Genomic DNA, 16,497 nt, shown 5'->3' with positions numbered 1-16,497 from the left:
GCAATTGTGGAGGAAGAAGGGGCAATTGTGGAGGAAGAAGGGGCAATTGTGGAGGAAGAAGGGGCAATTGTGGAGGAAGAAGGGGCAGATGTGGAGGAAGAAGGGACAGTTATGGAGGAAGAAGGGACAGTTCTGGAGGAAGAAGGGGCAATTATGGAGGAAGAAGGGGCAGATATGGAGGAAGGAGGAGCAGCTGTGGAGGAAGAAGGGGCATTTGTGGCGTAAGGAGGGTCCGTTGTGGAGGAAGAAGAAAGTACAACTGTGAAGGAAGAAGGATATCTGTGGAGGAAGGAGGGACATCTGAAGAGGAAGAAGATACAGTTTTGGAGGAAGGAGAGACCACTGGGGAGGAAGAAGATACAGTTGTAGAGGACAGAAGAATAGCTGGGGAGGAAGGAGAGACAGTTTTGAAGGACGGAGAGACATCTGGGGAGGAAGAAGATACAGTTGTAGACGGAGAGACAGCTGGGGAGGAAGAAGATACAGTTGTAGACGGAGAGACAGCTGGGGAGGAGGAAGATACAGTTGTAGACGGAGAGACAGCTGGGGAGGAAGAAGATACAGTTGTAGACGGAGAGACAGCTGGGGAGGAAGAAAATACAGTTGTGGAGGAAGGAGAGGCAGCTGAGGAGGGGGAGAAGAAGGAACAGTTGTAGAGAACGGAAGGATAGTTGGGGAGGAAGAAACTGGTATAAAATGATACATAGGAAATGGGAGGTTAGGTAGGAGTTCAGTGCAGGTGGGCCTTTCTCAACGTCACCATCCATCAGTGGAAGTGGGGGAGTTGAGCAAGACTGACTTCCTTTACCTGGTGGGGGCTGCGGGGGGCACTAACATTTTAAATATTTGGTCAGTCTGCCCACCTCAACCGTGACAGCTGCGGATCCGTCACTTTGCCCCTCTGCGACTCCGCCATTTAATAAAGTTTGGTCACTGCGACATAAGAAATAAATTGATGGAATCCGAGACTTTTCTGTTACAATTTAACTCATAATCTCCCTGTTGCAATTCCTCACTCTGCGCCACCGACAGGTTGTTGGTCCCAATGTGACATGAACAGTAAAAGGATATGTAACAATGATGAGGTACAACGAGGAGGAGGAGTCTACAGATCAGGGGAATAATGGGTGGAAACAAGATAAGAGGTGCTGCTGCGTGACTGCCTTGGCTGGCGACACTTTGGAGCTACAACAAAGAGCACGAATAGGATCTATTACAGACATCCCAAGGACTACGGATAAGAAGATAAGAAATCCAAGGCTTTTAGAGGCTTGTGATGTCTGAGCTGGGGAAAGATTTACAGTGTAACTAACACCAAAAAAATCCAGATGGGGAGAAAAGTTCACCCCCTCCCCCCATGTAACTCAGATACTAAACGCCATTCAGAGCTCCACCATTGTACTATATGAATTTCCCAAATATTAAACAGTGAAAAGAGCAGAGTCCTCCAGCAGTACAGAGTATATTAGGAGAGGAGACTTAGAGGAAGGAGCAGAGTCCTCCAGCAGAGCAGAGCATTTCAGGAGAGGAGAGTTATAGAGGAAGGAGCAGAGTCCTCCAGCAGAGCAGAGCATTTCAGGAGAGGAGAGTTATAGAGGAAGGAGCAGAGTCCTCCAGCAGAGCAGAGCATTTCAGGAGAGGAGAGTTATAGAGGAAGGAGCAGAGTCCTCCAGCAGAGCAGAGCATTTCAGGAGAGGAGAGTTATAGAGGAAGGAGCAGAGTCCTCCAGCAGAGCAGAGCATTTCAGGAGAGGAGAGTTATAGAGGAAGGAGCAGAGTCCTCCAGCAGAGCAGAGCATTTCAGGAGAGGAGAGTTATAGAGGAAGGAGCAGAGTCCTCCAGCAGAGCAGAGCATTTCAGGAGAGGAGAGTTATAGAGGAAGGAGCAGAGTCCTCCAGCAGAGCAGAGCATTTCAGGAGAGGAGAGTTATAGAGGAAGGAGCAGAGTCCTCCAGCAGAGCAGAGCATTTCAGGAGAGGAGAGTTATAGAGGAAGGAGCAGAGTCCTCCAGCAGAGCAGAGCATTTCAGGAGAGGAGAGTTATAGAGGAAGGAGCAGAGTCCTCCAGCAGAGCCGTCCTCTGATGCACAGGGAGGGTCGCAGTCTCCAGGTTCTAGTGTTGCTTACATGCACAGTATACATGGAGGGAGGATATGCACAGTATACATGGAGGGAGGATATGTACAGTGTACATGGAGGGAGGATATGTACAGTGTACATGGAGGGATGATATGTACAGTGTACATGGAGGGAGGATATGTACAGTGTACATGGAGGGAGGATATGTACAGTGTACATGGAGGGAGGATATGTACAGTATAAATGGAGGGATGATATGTACAGTATACATGGAGGGAGGATATGCACAGTATACATGGAGGGAGGATATGTACAGTGTACATGGAGGGAGGATATGTACAGTGTACATGGAGGGAGGATATGTACAGTGTACATGGAGGGAGGATATGTACAGTGTACATGGAGGGAGGATATGTACAGTATACATGGAGGGATGATATGCACAGTATACATGGAGGGAGGATATGCACAGTATACATGGAGGGAGGATATGTACAGTGTACATGGAGGGAGGATATGTACAGTGTACATGGAGGGAGGATATGGAAATCCAGGCATGCAAATGACTTGCTTACTGAAGACTTCCCGGGGCATCAAACAGATCAGAATATTAATGGACTGAAAGTGAATCCCATAACACGCTCAGCGGTGGGTACGACTGTACGTTTTATAAGAGCAGAGTTAGCCCCGCCTCCATCACCCTGAGAGTGAGGAGACGAGGGGGATCCGTCTATAGAACAGCGAGAGGCCGGACTCTGCAATCAATGACGGGATTCATTATTATAAAGAATGATTCCAGAATGAAGGCAAATGTATCAATTAGACTCTCTGCATCATCGTGTTGGAATATCAAGGAAATGTATACTGGACGTCCGATCGGCAGAATGGAATAAACTCAATACTCAGGCCAGAGACTTATGAGATCATCCAGCACACCATCACCTCCACTGCTATCGTGCGGTAGCTGGAAGATGTAGTGAAAAATGCTTTTGTTAGGTGAATTAGTGGCCAATATAACAAGAGAAATAAAATATGCTAATTCATTTTTTTTGTTCAGTTGCAAATTACAATATAATATAATAATTATAAATTACATGATAAAAAATAGTAACATAAATAAATAAATAAGAGAAATCATAAATAGATTTGTTAGGGTGATAATGATCAATATAATAAAACATTGAGTCCTCCGCAGACACAAGTGGCCGACTCTTCATGGGAGGAAAATTGACCAACGCAATGGGAAAATAACAACCTGATGTTCTCCAATACAGACACAGAAAAAGTATTTTTCCTTCTTCTGGGGTTGGATGAAGGACATGGACCACAGTTCTCCCTCCCAACAAAGATAGGACCCTTCCGAAATTACTCCTTAGATATGACCCCCCCCAAAATAGGACCCCTCATATATGACACCTCAAATAGGTCCCCTCAGATAAGACCGCTAAAATAGAAACCCCTCAACTATTACTCCTTAGATATGAGCCCTCAAATAGGAGCCCTCAGATAGGAGCCCTCAGATAGGAGCCCTCAGATAGGAGCCCTCAGATAGGACCTCTCAGATAGGACCTCTCAGATATGACTCCTCAGATATGACTCCTCAGATATGACTCCTTAGATAGGACCCCTCAGATAGGACCTCTCAGATATGACTCCTTAGATAGGACCCCTCAGATAGGACCTCTCAGATATGACTCCTTAGATAGGACCCCTCAGATAGGACTCCTCACATAGGACCCTTCAGAGAGGACCTTTCAGATAGGACCCCTCAGATATAACTCTGCACATAGGACCCTTCAGAGAGGACCCCTCAGATAGGATCCTTCAGATAGGACTCCTCAGAGAGGACCTTTCAGATAGGAGCCCTCAGATAGGATCCTTCAGATAGGACCCCTCAGATAGGACCCCTCAGATAGGACCTCTCAGATAGAACCCCTCAGATAGGACCCCTCAGATATGACTTCTCAGATAGGACCCCTCAGATTGGACCTCTCAGATAGAACCCCTCAGATAAGACCCCTCAGATATGACTCCTCAGAGAGGACCTTTCAGATAGGACCCCTCAGATAGGACCCCTCAGATAGGACCCCTCAGATATGACTTCTCAGATAGGACCCCTCAGATAGGACCCCTTAGATATGACCAAGATTTGATTTCAGATCTCCATTTTTATACCTTAGAGAGCAGAGTGAGGTGCCGCTCACTCAGACTATCCAATGGGATGAAATAGACTGACCATTATATCTTACCAAAGTAGCACAGGTTGGATTTTGGCTCCAATCTTCAAGTGCTCAGAACTGTGTCGCGAGCAATGGCTTCAGCTGTAGTTCTGCAGTACGTCTTACACAACCGGAACCAGCCTAAAAATACCTAAACATTAATCATTCTCCCATATTCTGCAACAAAGCACATTTGCCGTCCAGCATCCTCTCATTTTTCAACGATGCTTTTGCGGAAGGTTTTATGATTGCGCGCTGCACGGCATGGGAGTTATGACTTTTTTCTTGAACTTCAAAAACACAATTGTCTCAGATTCTAGGTGGGAACGTTACACCCAGTCTGTTCTTATTTGGGATGCAGACCCATCGGCTGGTGTCCAATGAGGAACACACAGAATCTAAAGCTTTTGACACGGTACCACAAAAAACACTTAGTGCACAAGCTGAGGTCTATGGGCATAGATGACATGGTGTGTACATGGATAGAGGACTGGCTACAGGAACGTGTCCAGAGAGTATTGATAAATGGCTCATCTTCAGATTGGTCTAGGGTCGAGAGTGGCGTGCCTCAGGGTTCTGTGCTAGGCCCCATACTATTCAACCTGTTCATTAATGACATCGGGGAAGGTGTTGGCAGCCATGTTTCCGTGTTTGCTGATGATACTAAAATCGGGAGGGTCATAGACACGGACTTAGACACTATAACATTACAGGAGGACCTGGATAAAATAGGGGAGTGGGCAACTACATGGCAGATGAGGTTTAATGTCGATAAATGTAAAGTGATGCATTTTGGGGTCAAAAACAGGCAAGCGGAATACACATTAATGGGAACTCCACTAGGGAAGTCAGAAATGGAGATAGATTTTAGAGTCATAGTGGACCACAGATTGAACAATAGCTTGCAATGACAGGCTGCGGTAAACAAAGCGAGCAGAGTTCTGTCTTGTATTAATAAGAGAATGTATTGCAGAGACAAAGCGATAATTCTGCCACTTTATAGATTGCTGGTCCAGTTTTGGTCACCAATCCACAGAAAGGATGTCCTGGAGCTGGAGAGAGTACACAGAAGTGCCTCCATACTCCAGCAAACATCACTCACTTTTTTGCCTGTCATTGCTCGCTTAGTGGATCAGGATCCATCTCTGCACACGACATAAAGAGACATCATTAACTCTTCTAATACCAATACTGAGCAGCTCCCCCTTCAGGACAACGGACACCATCCAGCCGAACATTCACCTCAAGTCCACTCGATCATGGGTAGGTGATCATGCAACCTCTCCCTGAACATCGGAACCAGGTCAGCACTTCCGCCGTCGATGACATCATCTCATTCAGAACCTCTGGAAGCCTTGCAGCAAGTCATCAAACTACACAGGACATCAGGATCCTTACCACCACCGTCGCCGATGACATTGCATCACTCCTAACCAAACGGTGAGTCTTTACGCACCGCACCTGTGATTCATTCATTCGTGATTTCTCTCCTCTCCACCTTTCCCTCCGATCCCGAATCACCCAAGCCGGGAAGTACCACATTTGCTCGCTCCCAGATCACTGTCAAGCTATCGGACCACACCAGCAATCAACCAAGCTACACCGATCGGTTCAGAACATCTCTTCCCCCGGGTCGTGGTGCTTCCTTTTTCCCTTTTGGTTCTCCAGAGAAGGGCAACTTAAAGGAGAACTATGGGGTTAAGGCTTTCCCCCATAGTTCTCCTTAGGGTAACGGGAGGACACAAACTAGCGTCCTCCCGTCACCCTAGGCTCAGTATACCGCGAGCTGTAGCTCGCGGAATACTGAGACGCCGCAGCTGAAGCGGATCTCGACAATTATGCCGGGACCTGCCCAGCTGCGTGAGTGACAGCTGGCTCTGCCTATCTAGAGCCAGCTGTACCCACCCCCTCCCCCGTCCGTTCCGCCAGTCAGCGATGGCAGATCGGAGCGGGGAGGGGGGAATCCAGCCCCTCCCCTGTCGCGGCAGAGAGCTGTGACAGGATCGAGAGGTGAGCGAACGCCGGTATGTGTTCACTCACCTCCCGATCTACTGAGCCGACCTGTGACAGTCTCATTGTCACAGGTGGGCTAGAACTATGAGGTGAGTGAAAAGCACCCACCTCATAGTTCTCCTTTAACTAATTAAGGGGATGGAGGACCTAAGCTATGAGACAAGGTTATTAAACTTAAACTTGTTCACACTGGAAGTGAGGAGATTACGTGGGGACATGATTCTGATGTACAAGATGTTGGGTGGTGATGGCAATATCAGCAATAAGCTTTTTACTATAAACTCCATAACAAGGACTAGAGGCCACCACCTAAAATTGGTGGAGAAAAGATTTAAGCACAAGGGGCTTCTTCTCAGTTAGAGCGGTTAGGGTCTGGAACTCGCTGCCACAAGCAGTGGCATCAGCTGAGAGTATTGAATCATTCAAAAAGCATTTAGATACCTTCCTCAGAGACTGTAACATACAGGGGTACAGGGACTCTTAAATACTAGACCACACAGGGACTCGTACACACACACACACACATACACACAAAGGTTGGACTTGATGGACCCAGGGGCGTCCCGAGGCTGGGTGTCACCCGAGGGAGGAGGCCGGGGACACCACTGCCGTGACGTCATTGCGCATGCATGTGACGTTGCTGCTTGTGTGCACAATTACATAATTGCGCATGCGCGGTGGTCTTATTGACGCCTGCCGGCGGCCATCTTCGTGATGTACGCCGGCAGAGAGAGGAGGGGACGTTCACCCGGTGGGATACGGTGTGCCGCCAGGTTCCCTCCTCCCTCCTGACATTGTCGGGCTCTCGGTCCGTGACCGAGTGCCCGACATTTCATAGGGTGTGACACCAAAATGACTGTCAGTCATTTTGGTGTCACCCCTCCAATGGTGGCACCCCCCTCGTGACGCCACTGGATGGACCCGTGTCTTTATTCAACCTCAAATACTATGTAACTATGTAACTAAATGGCCCCCCACTGTGGGGGTATAAGCATTCAACATTTGGCCTTCCCTGGACACCGTACTGTCAGGCTGCTATGCATATACTGAATCTGCCCTGGCGCAGTCATGACACTTCTGGGCTTTAGCAGTCTGCTGCCTCTGTGCTTAGCCCCAGCAAGGTCATGCTGCAACTTGTAGTCCCACGACATCAACCATCACGTCTGTAACAACATTGCTTTTGCTCGGTAAGGCCGCCAGTAATTCAAAAGACACCAGAAACACAAAATGTGCCTCAAGCATACACAGGGTTAAAAAAAAAAATTGACGCGTCAGCAAAGTCACGTTGCCATGTGAAATCTACCGGTTACCAAGACGGCGGTGCCGTTCTGTAAACACGGCGATATCAAAGAAGAAAAGCTTTTTTTTTTTTGCAGCGGCTGTGTAAATAAAGATCATTATTGAAAAAAAAAAAAAAATTCTGAATTGAACATCAGTGACCCCCGTGGTCTTTAATAGAATTAAAACTCCACATCATAGAAGAGGAGAGGTTATAGGACGTGTTATTGTTGACTGTAGCCTAGGAACCTCCCGTGGCCGCTGGCGTCTAGGTCAGCCCAACATCAACTCGTTTGTCCGGCAGAAGGGGTAAGTCGCTGCCGCAGGTACGGAGTTCAGATCCCTTCATCGGGGGCTTCAGAAAATGAAACAATGTATCTGGACTCGATAATACAAAGTTGGATTTGCACTCACAATAGAAACAGCTGCTGGCGGATGTTGCGCAATCCCGCCCACTGTCATAACACCCAACTGCATTTTCTTAAAGGAGAAGTATGAGGCGGGTGCTTTTCACTCACCTCATAGTTCTAGCCGACCTGTGACAATGAGACTGTCACAGGTCGGCTCAGTAGATCGGGAGGTGAACGAACACATACCAGCGCTCGCTCACTTCTCGATCCTGTCACGGCAGAGAGCCGTGACAGGGGAGGGGCTGGATTCCCCCCTCCCCGCTCCAACGAGGGAAGGGGGCGGGTACAGCTGGCTCTGCCTCTAGATAGGCAGAGCCAGCTGTCAGTCACGCAGCTGGGCGGATCCCGGCATAATTGTCGGGATCCGCTTCAGCTGCGGCGTCTCAGTATACTGAGCTTTGGGTTACGGGAGGACGCTAGTTTGTGTCCTCCCGTTACCCTAATGAGAACTTTGGGGAAAAGACTTAACCCCATAATTCTCCTTTAAGCCCTGATGAAGAGGGCGGGGTCACAGCCCCCGAAACGCATTGGATTTGTAAACAGTTTGCCATTGGAATACATTTGTATGCAGCACTTTTCTAGATTGATTCACTCATCCGCTTGCAAGGAAACCCATCAAGGGTCCCTCGTTGACGTCTGCACATTTTTGCAGGCCTTGTCTACAGTAAGCCTACAAGCAAGCAAGAGAACGAAGCAGCCATTGCTGGAGTTTTGTTGGATAAGTCAGGACCGGGCACAGTCTGAACGGTGCGGTTTCTTGGGCTTTGAGGTAGGTAGAGCTGGCTCCCTTGTGGCAGTAGAGTCACCCGTCCTGCCCAGTCCTCCCAGTGAACTACACAACACCCTCCCCCTTTTCGCTATAGAGATAAGGAGGGGGGATACTCTAATTCTGACACTCTTTCCTATCCTAGTTAATTAATATTTATTGGTTCCTTTGCAGCCATCTTGTTTTATTCATCATCAGGAGCTGCCAGATGTATGTTGCCCCTTTAACCCCTTGCCACCAGCGGAAACTAGCCCTTTAAGTAGGCCATGATGGCGGAGGGCCGTAGGAGGGGTTAACAATCATTTAGTAACCAGCGCACTGTTGGCACGACTAGCCTAAACAAATTAAAGGGTCCCAGGGTGAGTGATAGCATGAAAACGTACACTCTATAGACATGGAACCACGGGGGGAGGGGATAAGACACATTTAAAGCAAAAAAAGTCCTCAGCCTGTAGTGATGAATGACAGGCTTGTAAGAACAATGAGGTCAGCTGAATGATACGGTGAGCCACCTGACAATTCACATAAAAGCAATATTTTACCCTCTGCATTTGTCAGTTTCTAATTACATGAAACACCCACAATGTCTCTGGTAGCCAGAGACTATGTGATCTCTGCCAGGCACATGACGGAGCGCGAGAACAACATTATTTAGCTCACAGCAATAAAAAATTACAGAACAATATAATGTTTTTTGGTTACGCTGACCTACTGGTGTACAATCTAGTGGCAGGTCCACTTCAAAGGTGTTTCTTACCTGTATCGGCTTCCAGAGGTGCGGCCGTCATTATGGAGCTGTCTTCATGTCCACCTTTACCATCTTTGGTGAAGCAGGCTGCCAGGAATGCGTGTTTTCTATATATTCCTCTCCCTTATCTGCTCGGTCTCAGTGAAACTTGCTCTGCAATTGCTTTCCCTTTATACCCCCCCCCCTTCCCCCCCCTGTGTGCTGTCAGGCCTCCTACCTCCCTTCACTTGTTCTCTAAGTATTAACAGCTTCTCTCTCCTCTATAATTGTATTATTTCCCTGTCACTTCCACTTCTCCCTCTCCACTCCCTCACTTCCCCCTCTCCACTCCCTCACTTCTCCCTCTCCTATCCTCTCCTTCACTTCTCCCTCTCCTATCCTCTCCTTCACTTCTCCCTCTCCTATCCTCTCCTTCACTTCTCCCTCTCCTATCCTCTCCCTCACTTCTCCCTCTCCTATCCTCTCCCTCACTTCTCCCTCTCCTATCCTCTCCCTCACTTCTTCCTCTTCTCTCCTCACCCTCACTTCTCCCTCTCCTATCCTCTCCCTCACTTCTCCCTCTCCTCTTCCTCACCTCTCCTATCCCTATTCCCCACCTCTCCCTCACTTCTTCCTCTTCTCTCCTCACCCCCACCTCACCCTCTCCTATCCTCTCCCTCACTTCTCCCTCTCCTCTTCCCCACCTCTCCCTCACCCCCACCTCTCCCTCTCCTATCCTCTCCTCACTTCTCCCTCTCCTATCCTCTCCCTCAGCTTTTCCTCACCTCTCCTATCCCTCTTCCCCACTTCTCCCTCTTCCCCTCTGCTATTCTCTCCCTCACTTCTCCCTCTTCCCCACCTCTCCCTCTTTTCACTTCTCCCTCTCTTATCCTCTCCCTCACCTCTCCTATCCCTCTTCCCCACCTCTCCCTCACTTCTCCCTCTTCCCCACCTCTCCCTCTTCTCCTCACTTCTCCCTCCCCTACCTCTCTTTGGCGTTTAGGGTGTGCGTTGAGTCCTGGTGGAAGGTGGTGCACAGCGAGTAAGTCGTTACTTCGTGTTCTTCATCTCTCTCACCTTTAGAAGTCTAATTCCTGCGCTTTCCAATCCTTGCTCTGTTCTTCCTCTATGTCCTTCCTCCTTCCCCTCCTCTCCTCTACCCCTCTCTTATCCACTCTCACTCTCCTTCCTCTGTCCCTCCTGTGCCACTTTCTCTCCTCTCTCTGCTTTTTTAGTCAACACTGCTTCCTTTTGTTGTCCTTCCCTCTCTCCTTTCCATCCTTCCCTCTTTCCTATTTCACTTCCTTCCCTCTCTCAATTTCCCCCTTCCTTCCCTCATCCCTATTTCCCTTCCTTTCCTCTTTCTTCACCCCTTACTTCGCTCTCTCCTGTCCCCTCCCCAGAAACCTATTTTCAGCTTTCTCGTCAATGTTTCCCACCTCTCCACTCTTTCATCCACCCCTTCTCCTTTCTTCTGAAAACTTTCCCAACTGTCCTTATCCCCTCTGTTCTCTCCCTTTCTTGATCCTTCCCCTCTGTTCTCTCTCCTTTTCTCTGTCCTTGTTTCTTCTTTTCTCTCTGTCCTCTGCTGTCTCCTTTTCTCTTCTGTCCTTTTTTCTCCTCTCTCTTCTCCTCTCCTTGTCTTTCTTCTGTTCTTTTCCCTCCTTTCTCTTATCTTCTCCCTTTCACTTCTGTTCTTTTCTTTCCTCTGCTCTTTCCCTCCTCTCTTGTCCTCTCCTTTCTGCTCTTCTGTTCTTTCCCTCCTCTCTTATCTTCTCCCTTCCTCTTGTTCTTTTCCCTCCTCTCTTATCCTCTCCTTTTCTCTTCTCTGTTCTTTCCCTCCTCTCTTGTCTTCTCCCTTCCTCTTGTTCTTTTCCTTCCTCTCTTGTCTTCTCCCTTCCTCTTCTATTCTTTCCCTCCTCTCTCTTGTCTTCTCCCTTCCTCTTCTATTCTTTTCCCTCCTTTCTTATCCTCTTCGCTCTTCTTTTCTTTCCCCTTCTCTCTCTTGTCCTCTCCTTTCCCCTCTTCTCCTGCTCTTGCTCCTCTCTCCCTCGGTGACCCCCTCCCTTCCCGATCCTTACCTCTGCTCTTTCTCCCCTTTCCTGTTGCTTCTTTTTTTCTCTCTCTCCTTCCTCCCCTCCTGATCCTTCTCCCTCGTTCCTTTTCTCCTTCCTCTGCACTTATTTTGTTTTTCCCTCTCTGTCTCCTGCCTGTCTCTGCCTCCCTCTATTTTTATTACCTCTCTGTCTATAATAAAATCACCTGCCCCATCTGTCTCCGGCTGCTCTGCCCAATCACCAGCCTGTGTTTCATCGCCAGGGTGACCGGTCAAGCAATGCAACCAGTGTACCATGGCGTTCCTGTTGTACGGCTGGGTATCAAGTTGATAGAAGCTTCTGTGTGGCAGCTGAAAGGGCCCGGCGATAAGAGAAATGAACCATGTTCTGTAATCAGGGGTAATGCTATACACAGGAAGCAATGGCTACTCTGTGTTACTTTGTATTGCTCTGTGATACTTTGTATTGCTCGGTGTTACTTTGTATTGCTCTGTGATACTTTGTATTGCTCTGTGATACTTTGCATTGCTCTGTGTTACTTTGTAGTGCTCTGTATTGCTTGGTGTTACTTTGTATTACTCTGTGATACTTTGTATTGCTCATTGATACTTTGTATTGCTCTGTGATACTTTGTAGTGCTCTGTGATACTTTGTATTGCTCTGTGTTGCTTTGTATTGCTCTGTGATACTTTGTATTACTCTGTGTTGCTTTGTATTGCTCTGTGATACTTTGTATTACTCTGTCTTGCTTTGTATTACTCTGTGTTGCTTTGTATTGCTCTGTGATACTTTGTATTACTCTGTGTTGCTTTGTAGTGCTCTGTGATACTTTGTACTACTCTGTGTTGCTTTGTAGTGCTCTGTGATATTTTGTATTGCTCTGTGATACTTTGTATTGCTATGTGATACTTTGGATTACTCTGTGATACTTTGTATTGCTCTGTGTTACTTTGTAGTGCTCTGTATACTTTGTATTACTCTGTGTTGCTTTGTATTGCTCTGTGATACTTTGTATTGCTCTGTGATACTTTGTATTGCTCGGTGTTACGCCGTGTTACTTTGTATTGCTCTGTGATACTTTGTATTGCTCAGTGTTACTTTGTATTGCTCTGTGTTGCTTTGCAATGCTCTGTGATACTTTGTATTGCTCTGTGTTGCTTTGTATTGCTCCGTGTTACTTTGTATTACTCTGTTACTTTGTATTGCTCTGTGTTGCTTTGTATTGCTCTGTGTTACTTTGTATTGCTCTGTGATACTTTGTATTGCTCTGTGTTGCTTTGTATTGCTCTGTATTGCTCTGTGTTGCTCTGTATTGCTCTGTGTTGCTTTGTATTACTCTGTGTTGCTTTGTATTGCTCTGTGTTGCTTTGTATTGCTCCGTGTTGCTTTGTATTGCTCTGTGATACTTTGTAGTGCTCTGTGATACTTTGTATTGCTCTGTGTTGCTTTGTAGTGCTCTGTGATACTTTGTATTGCTCTGTGTTTCTTTGTATTGCTCTGTGTTACTTTGTATTGCTCTGTGTTGCTTTGTATTGCTCTGTGATACTTTGTAGTGCTCTGTGATACTTTGTATTGATCTGTGTTGCTTTGTATTGCTCTGTGTTGCTTTGTATTGCTCTGTATTTCTGCACAGACTGGTCTGCTCAGCTCCCTGGCTGCATTATTTTGCTCTAAGGGATCACGACTCTGCCAGATTCTGGAAACACAATTACTGACCTTTTCAAGTGAACATTTCCTGGGAGAGAAACAAAGGTGACATATCGTATAATAAAATCATATGAAATGTGTGGGACAGTCAGCCTTGTAATAGTAATATCATTGTGAAGATCGGTTCTTTTTATTCCTTTACAGGTGCAGGCGGCTCACACATGACAGATCCCGCTCACGTCTCCATTCTGACATTCGTCTGGTCACCCTAATGGGACAATCCCTTAGCTGCCAATATATTCATTTTCCTTGTGTTTGTAAACTGTTGATCACTATGAGCGCCTCACATTACCTAAAGGGAGAGCATGGTGGTAGTTACCTTCTTTCAGGCTGGTTGTCTGTAATTGAAACCCCCCAAAAAACTGCACAGGGGGTGGAGTCACGGTGATAAGTCACTAATGTCCATCTTTTAGATTGTAAGCCCTCAGGGGCAGGGCCCTCCTTGCCATCTTGTCTTGAATTGTATTGTGATTGTAATGTCTTCCTTATATTGTAAAGCGCTGCGCAAACTGTTGGCGCTATATAAATCCTGTATAATAATGTGTGCATTTTATCTTGAGCTACTGTGCTCTGTAAACAGCAGTGTATGCAGTCTTTGTTTTACATCTCTATTAGCATTATGAATTATCTAAAGAGAGAGCATGGTGGTAGTTACCTTCTTTCAGGCTGGTTGTCTGTAATAGAAACCCCCAAAAAACTGTGCAGATTGAGAAGTCACTATAATTGAACCCCCCAAAAAACTGCACAGAGGTTGGGGTCAGGGTGATAAGTCATTAACATCCATGTGTAAGTTTCATCTTGAGCTACTGTGCTCTGTAGACAACAGTATATACAATCTTTTTGTTTTATCTAAAGCAGGGGTAGGCAAACTCTGACCCTCCAGCTGTGGTGCAACTACAAATACCATTAGGCATGGCAAAACTCTGACAGCCACAGGCATGGTTCCCAGAGGCAGATGCATGATGGGATTTTTAGTTACATCACAACTGGAGGGATGGAGTCTGCCTACCCCTGATCTAAAGAGAGAGCAAGGTGGTAGGTATCTTCTTTCAGGCTGGTTGTCTGTAATTGAAACTGCAAAAAAAGAGCAGTGCAGAGGGTGTAGTCACTATGATGAGTCAATACCTTCCGTGTGTTCATTTTATCTTGAGCTACTGTGCTCTGTAAACAACTATATATATATATATATTGAGCGAACGCCGGTATGTGTTCGCTCACCTCCCGATCTACTGAGCCGACCTGTGACAGTCTCATTGTCACAGGTCGGCTAGAACTATGAGGTGAGTGAAAAGCATCCCCCCTCATAGTTCTCCTTTAAAACATCCAAAAAGAGCAGTGCAGAGGGTGGAGTCACTGTGATGTGTCATTAACTTCGGTGTGTCAATTTCATCTTGAGCTACTGTGCTCTGTAAACAACAAGGTTTGTAGAGCAGCAGGAAATATAAGAATACAATGATATTACTAGACATGTGCCATTCGTTTAGTTCCAAATCAAAATTTGGACGGATTTTCTGAAATTCGAACACATCCGAATTTCCGAATCCCAATTTTCGTTTACGAATTTCGGATCCCGTCCAAATTTCGTTCAAAAACAAAATTGAATGGGACATGTGACTTTTCTGGCCAATCAGATGTGTTTTTCAGTTTAATGCATCCGAATGAGTCTGAATACATATTTTTTGTTACTGCAACATGGGAGCCATATACAGTATATACATATAATAATAAAGTTGAGGCTCCCAGACCTGAATGGCATTCGGGGTCCGAATTTCCGAATTGCATTCGGGACCTCCGGAATATAATTCGGAAATTTGTATCCCGAATGCCATTCCGGGTCTGGGAGCCTCAACTTTAGTAATATATGTATATGGCTCTAAGACCTGAATGGCATTCCGGAGCTCCCGAATGCAATTCGGATCCCAAATGCCATTAGGGTCTGGGAGCCATCTACATATATTACTGAAGCTGAGGCTCCTAGACCCGAATGGCATTTGGGAGCTCCAGAATGCAATTCGGAAATTCAGATCCTGAATCACATTCGGGTCTTGGAGATTCAGCTTTAGCATTAATATGTGTATACGGTTTTATTGGTGGTATTTGCAACTAATATTTTGTCCAAATCCGAAACCCGAACGGAATTCCAAAATAATGAAATATCTGAAGCGAACCAAATTTTTCAACAGCTTACATGTCTAGATATACGTGAAGTGTAAAGAGCATGCTGAAGAGGAGAGAGCAGAGTGACAGAGAGATGAGCTCATCGGCTTAATGCTTCTCCTTTCAAAGTCCAGTGACTGACTGGGGAGGGACAAGACCTGTGAGTGATGGCGATGAGGTGAATGAGATCATGGCGATGAGGTGAATGAGATCATGACGATGAGGTGAATGAGATCATGGCGATAAGGTGAATGAGATCATGGCGATAAGGTGAATGAGATCATGGCGATGAGGTGAATGAGATCATGGCGATGAGGTGAATGAGATCATGGCGATAAGGTGAATGAGATCATGGCGATGAAGTGAATGAGATCATGGCGATAAGGTGAATGAGATCATGGCGATGAAGTGAATGAGATCATGGTGATAAGGTTAACGAGCTCACAGGGTAGGGGTGGGGGGGGCTTCACAATGCTAACATTTTGAACAGAAGCTAATCCTGACCTCCATCCAGACTGACGTCATCCTTTGGTAGCTGCACTCAACATGTGAGCGGCCGGCGCGACGCACAGAGAGTTAATCGCGTGTGCACGGACACAAAAGCTGCGGTATTGGGTTTCACGTAACATCTGATTAATGGCAGATTAGTGGTTTATCTCCCAGCTGCTTTAAATAGCTGAAATTCACCGAGCGGGCCTCCGGTGGAACAGGTACAATAGCCGCGGCTTAATATAACAGGCACTGTACATGACAGATACAGGGAAATGACAGAGAGGCAGCAGAAGGTCTTACAGGGGTCAAATGCCCGCTCGGTGGGGGGAGGGTTTGCTTATTTTCTCCAAAAATGGTCCTTATTGGGCCGATTCATACCTCTGAATGGGTTATGGTATGTTCTTGCGTGCATTGGGTCAGCCCATTCACTTGGGACAGGTCCCACGAAAAAAAATAATACCCAACTTTCTTATCCGTGTGTTATGGAGTAGTGTGTATTTAGTTATACTATATAGCCAAAATGTTGTGGACCCCAGACCATCACACCTCTATGAGGTTGGTTTTTAGACATCCCATTCCAAAATCATGGCCATTA

The 16,497-nt window shown here is 46.6% G+C and overlaps 1 protein-coding gene across 1 annotated transcript in view; it reads left to right on the top strand.

Annotated features, from left to right (window-relative positions):
* Nucleotides 1-656, top strand: part of LOC108796785 (sodium/potassium/calcium exchanger 1-like) — a 1,542-nt gene extending 886 nt beyond the window's left edge. The window contains exon 2 of the mRNA XM_018568309.1: nucleotides 248-656. Coding sequence (XP_018423811.1) covers nucleotides 248-656 — 409 coding nt within the window. The remainder of the gene's footprint in view (nucleotides 1-247) is intronic.
* Nucleotides 657-16,497: the final 15,841 nt, after the last annotated feature.

This window comes from Nanorana parkeri, unplaced genomic scaffold (assembly GCF_000935625.1).
Source record: "Nanorana parkeri isolate BGI_ZX_2015 unplaced genomic scaffold, ASM93562v1 scaffold1170, whole genome shotgun sequence".
Lineage (NCBI taxonomy): Eukaryota > Metazoa > Chordata > Amphibia > Anura > Dicroglossidae > Nanorana > Nanorana parkeri.
Note: the sequence above shows the minus strand (reverse complement) of the source record. Positions and strands in the feature narration are given on the sequence as shown.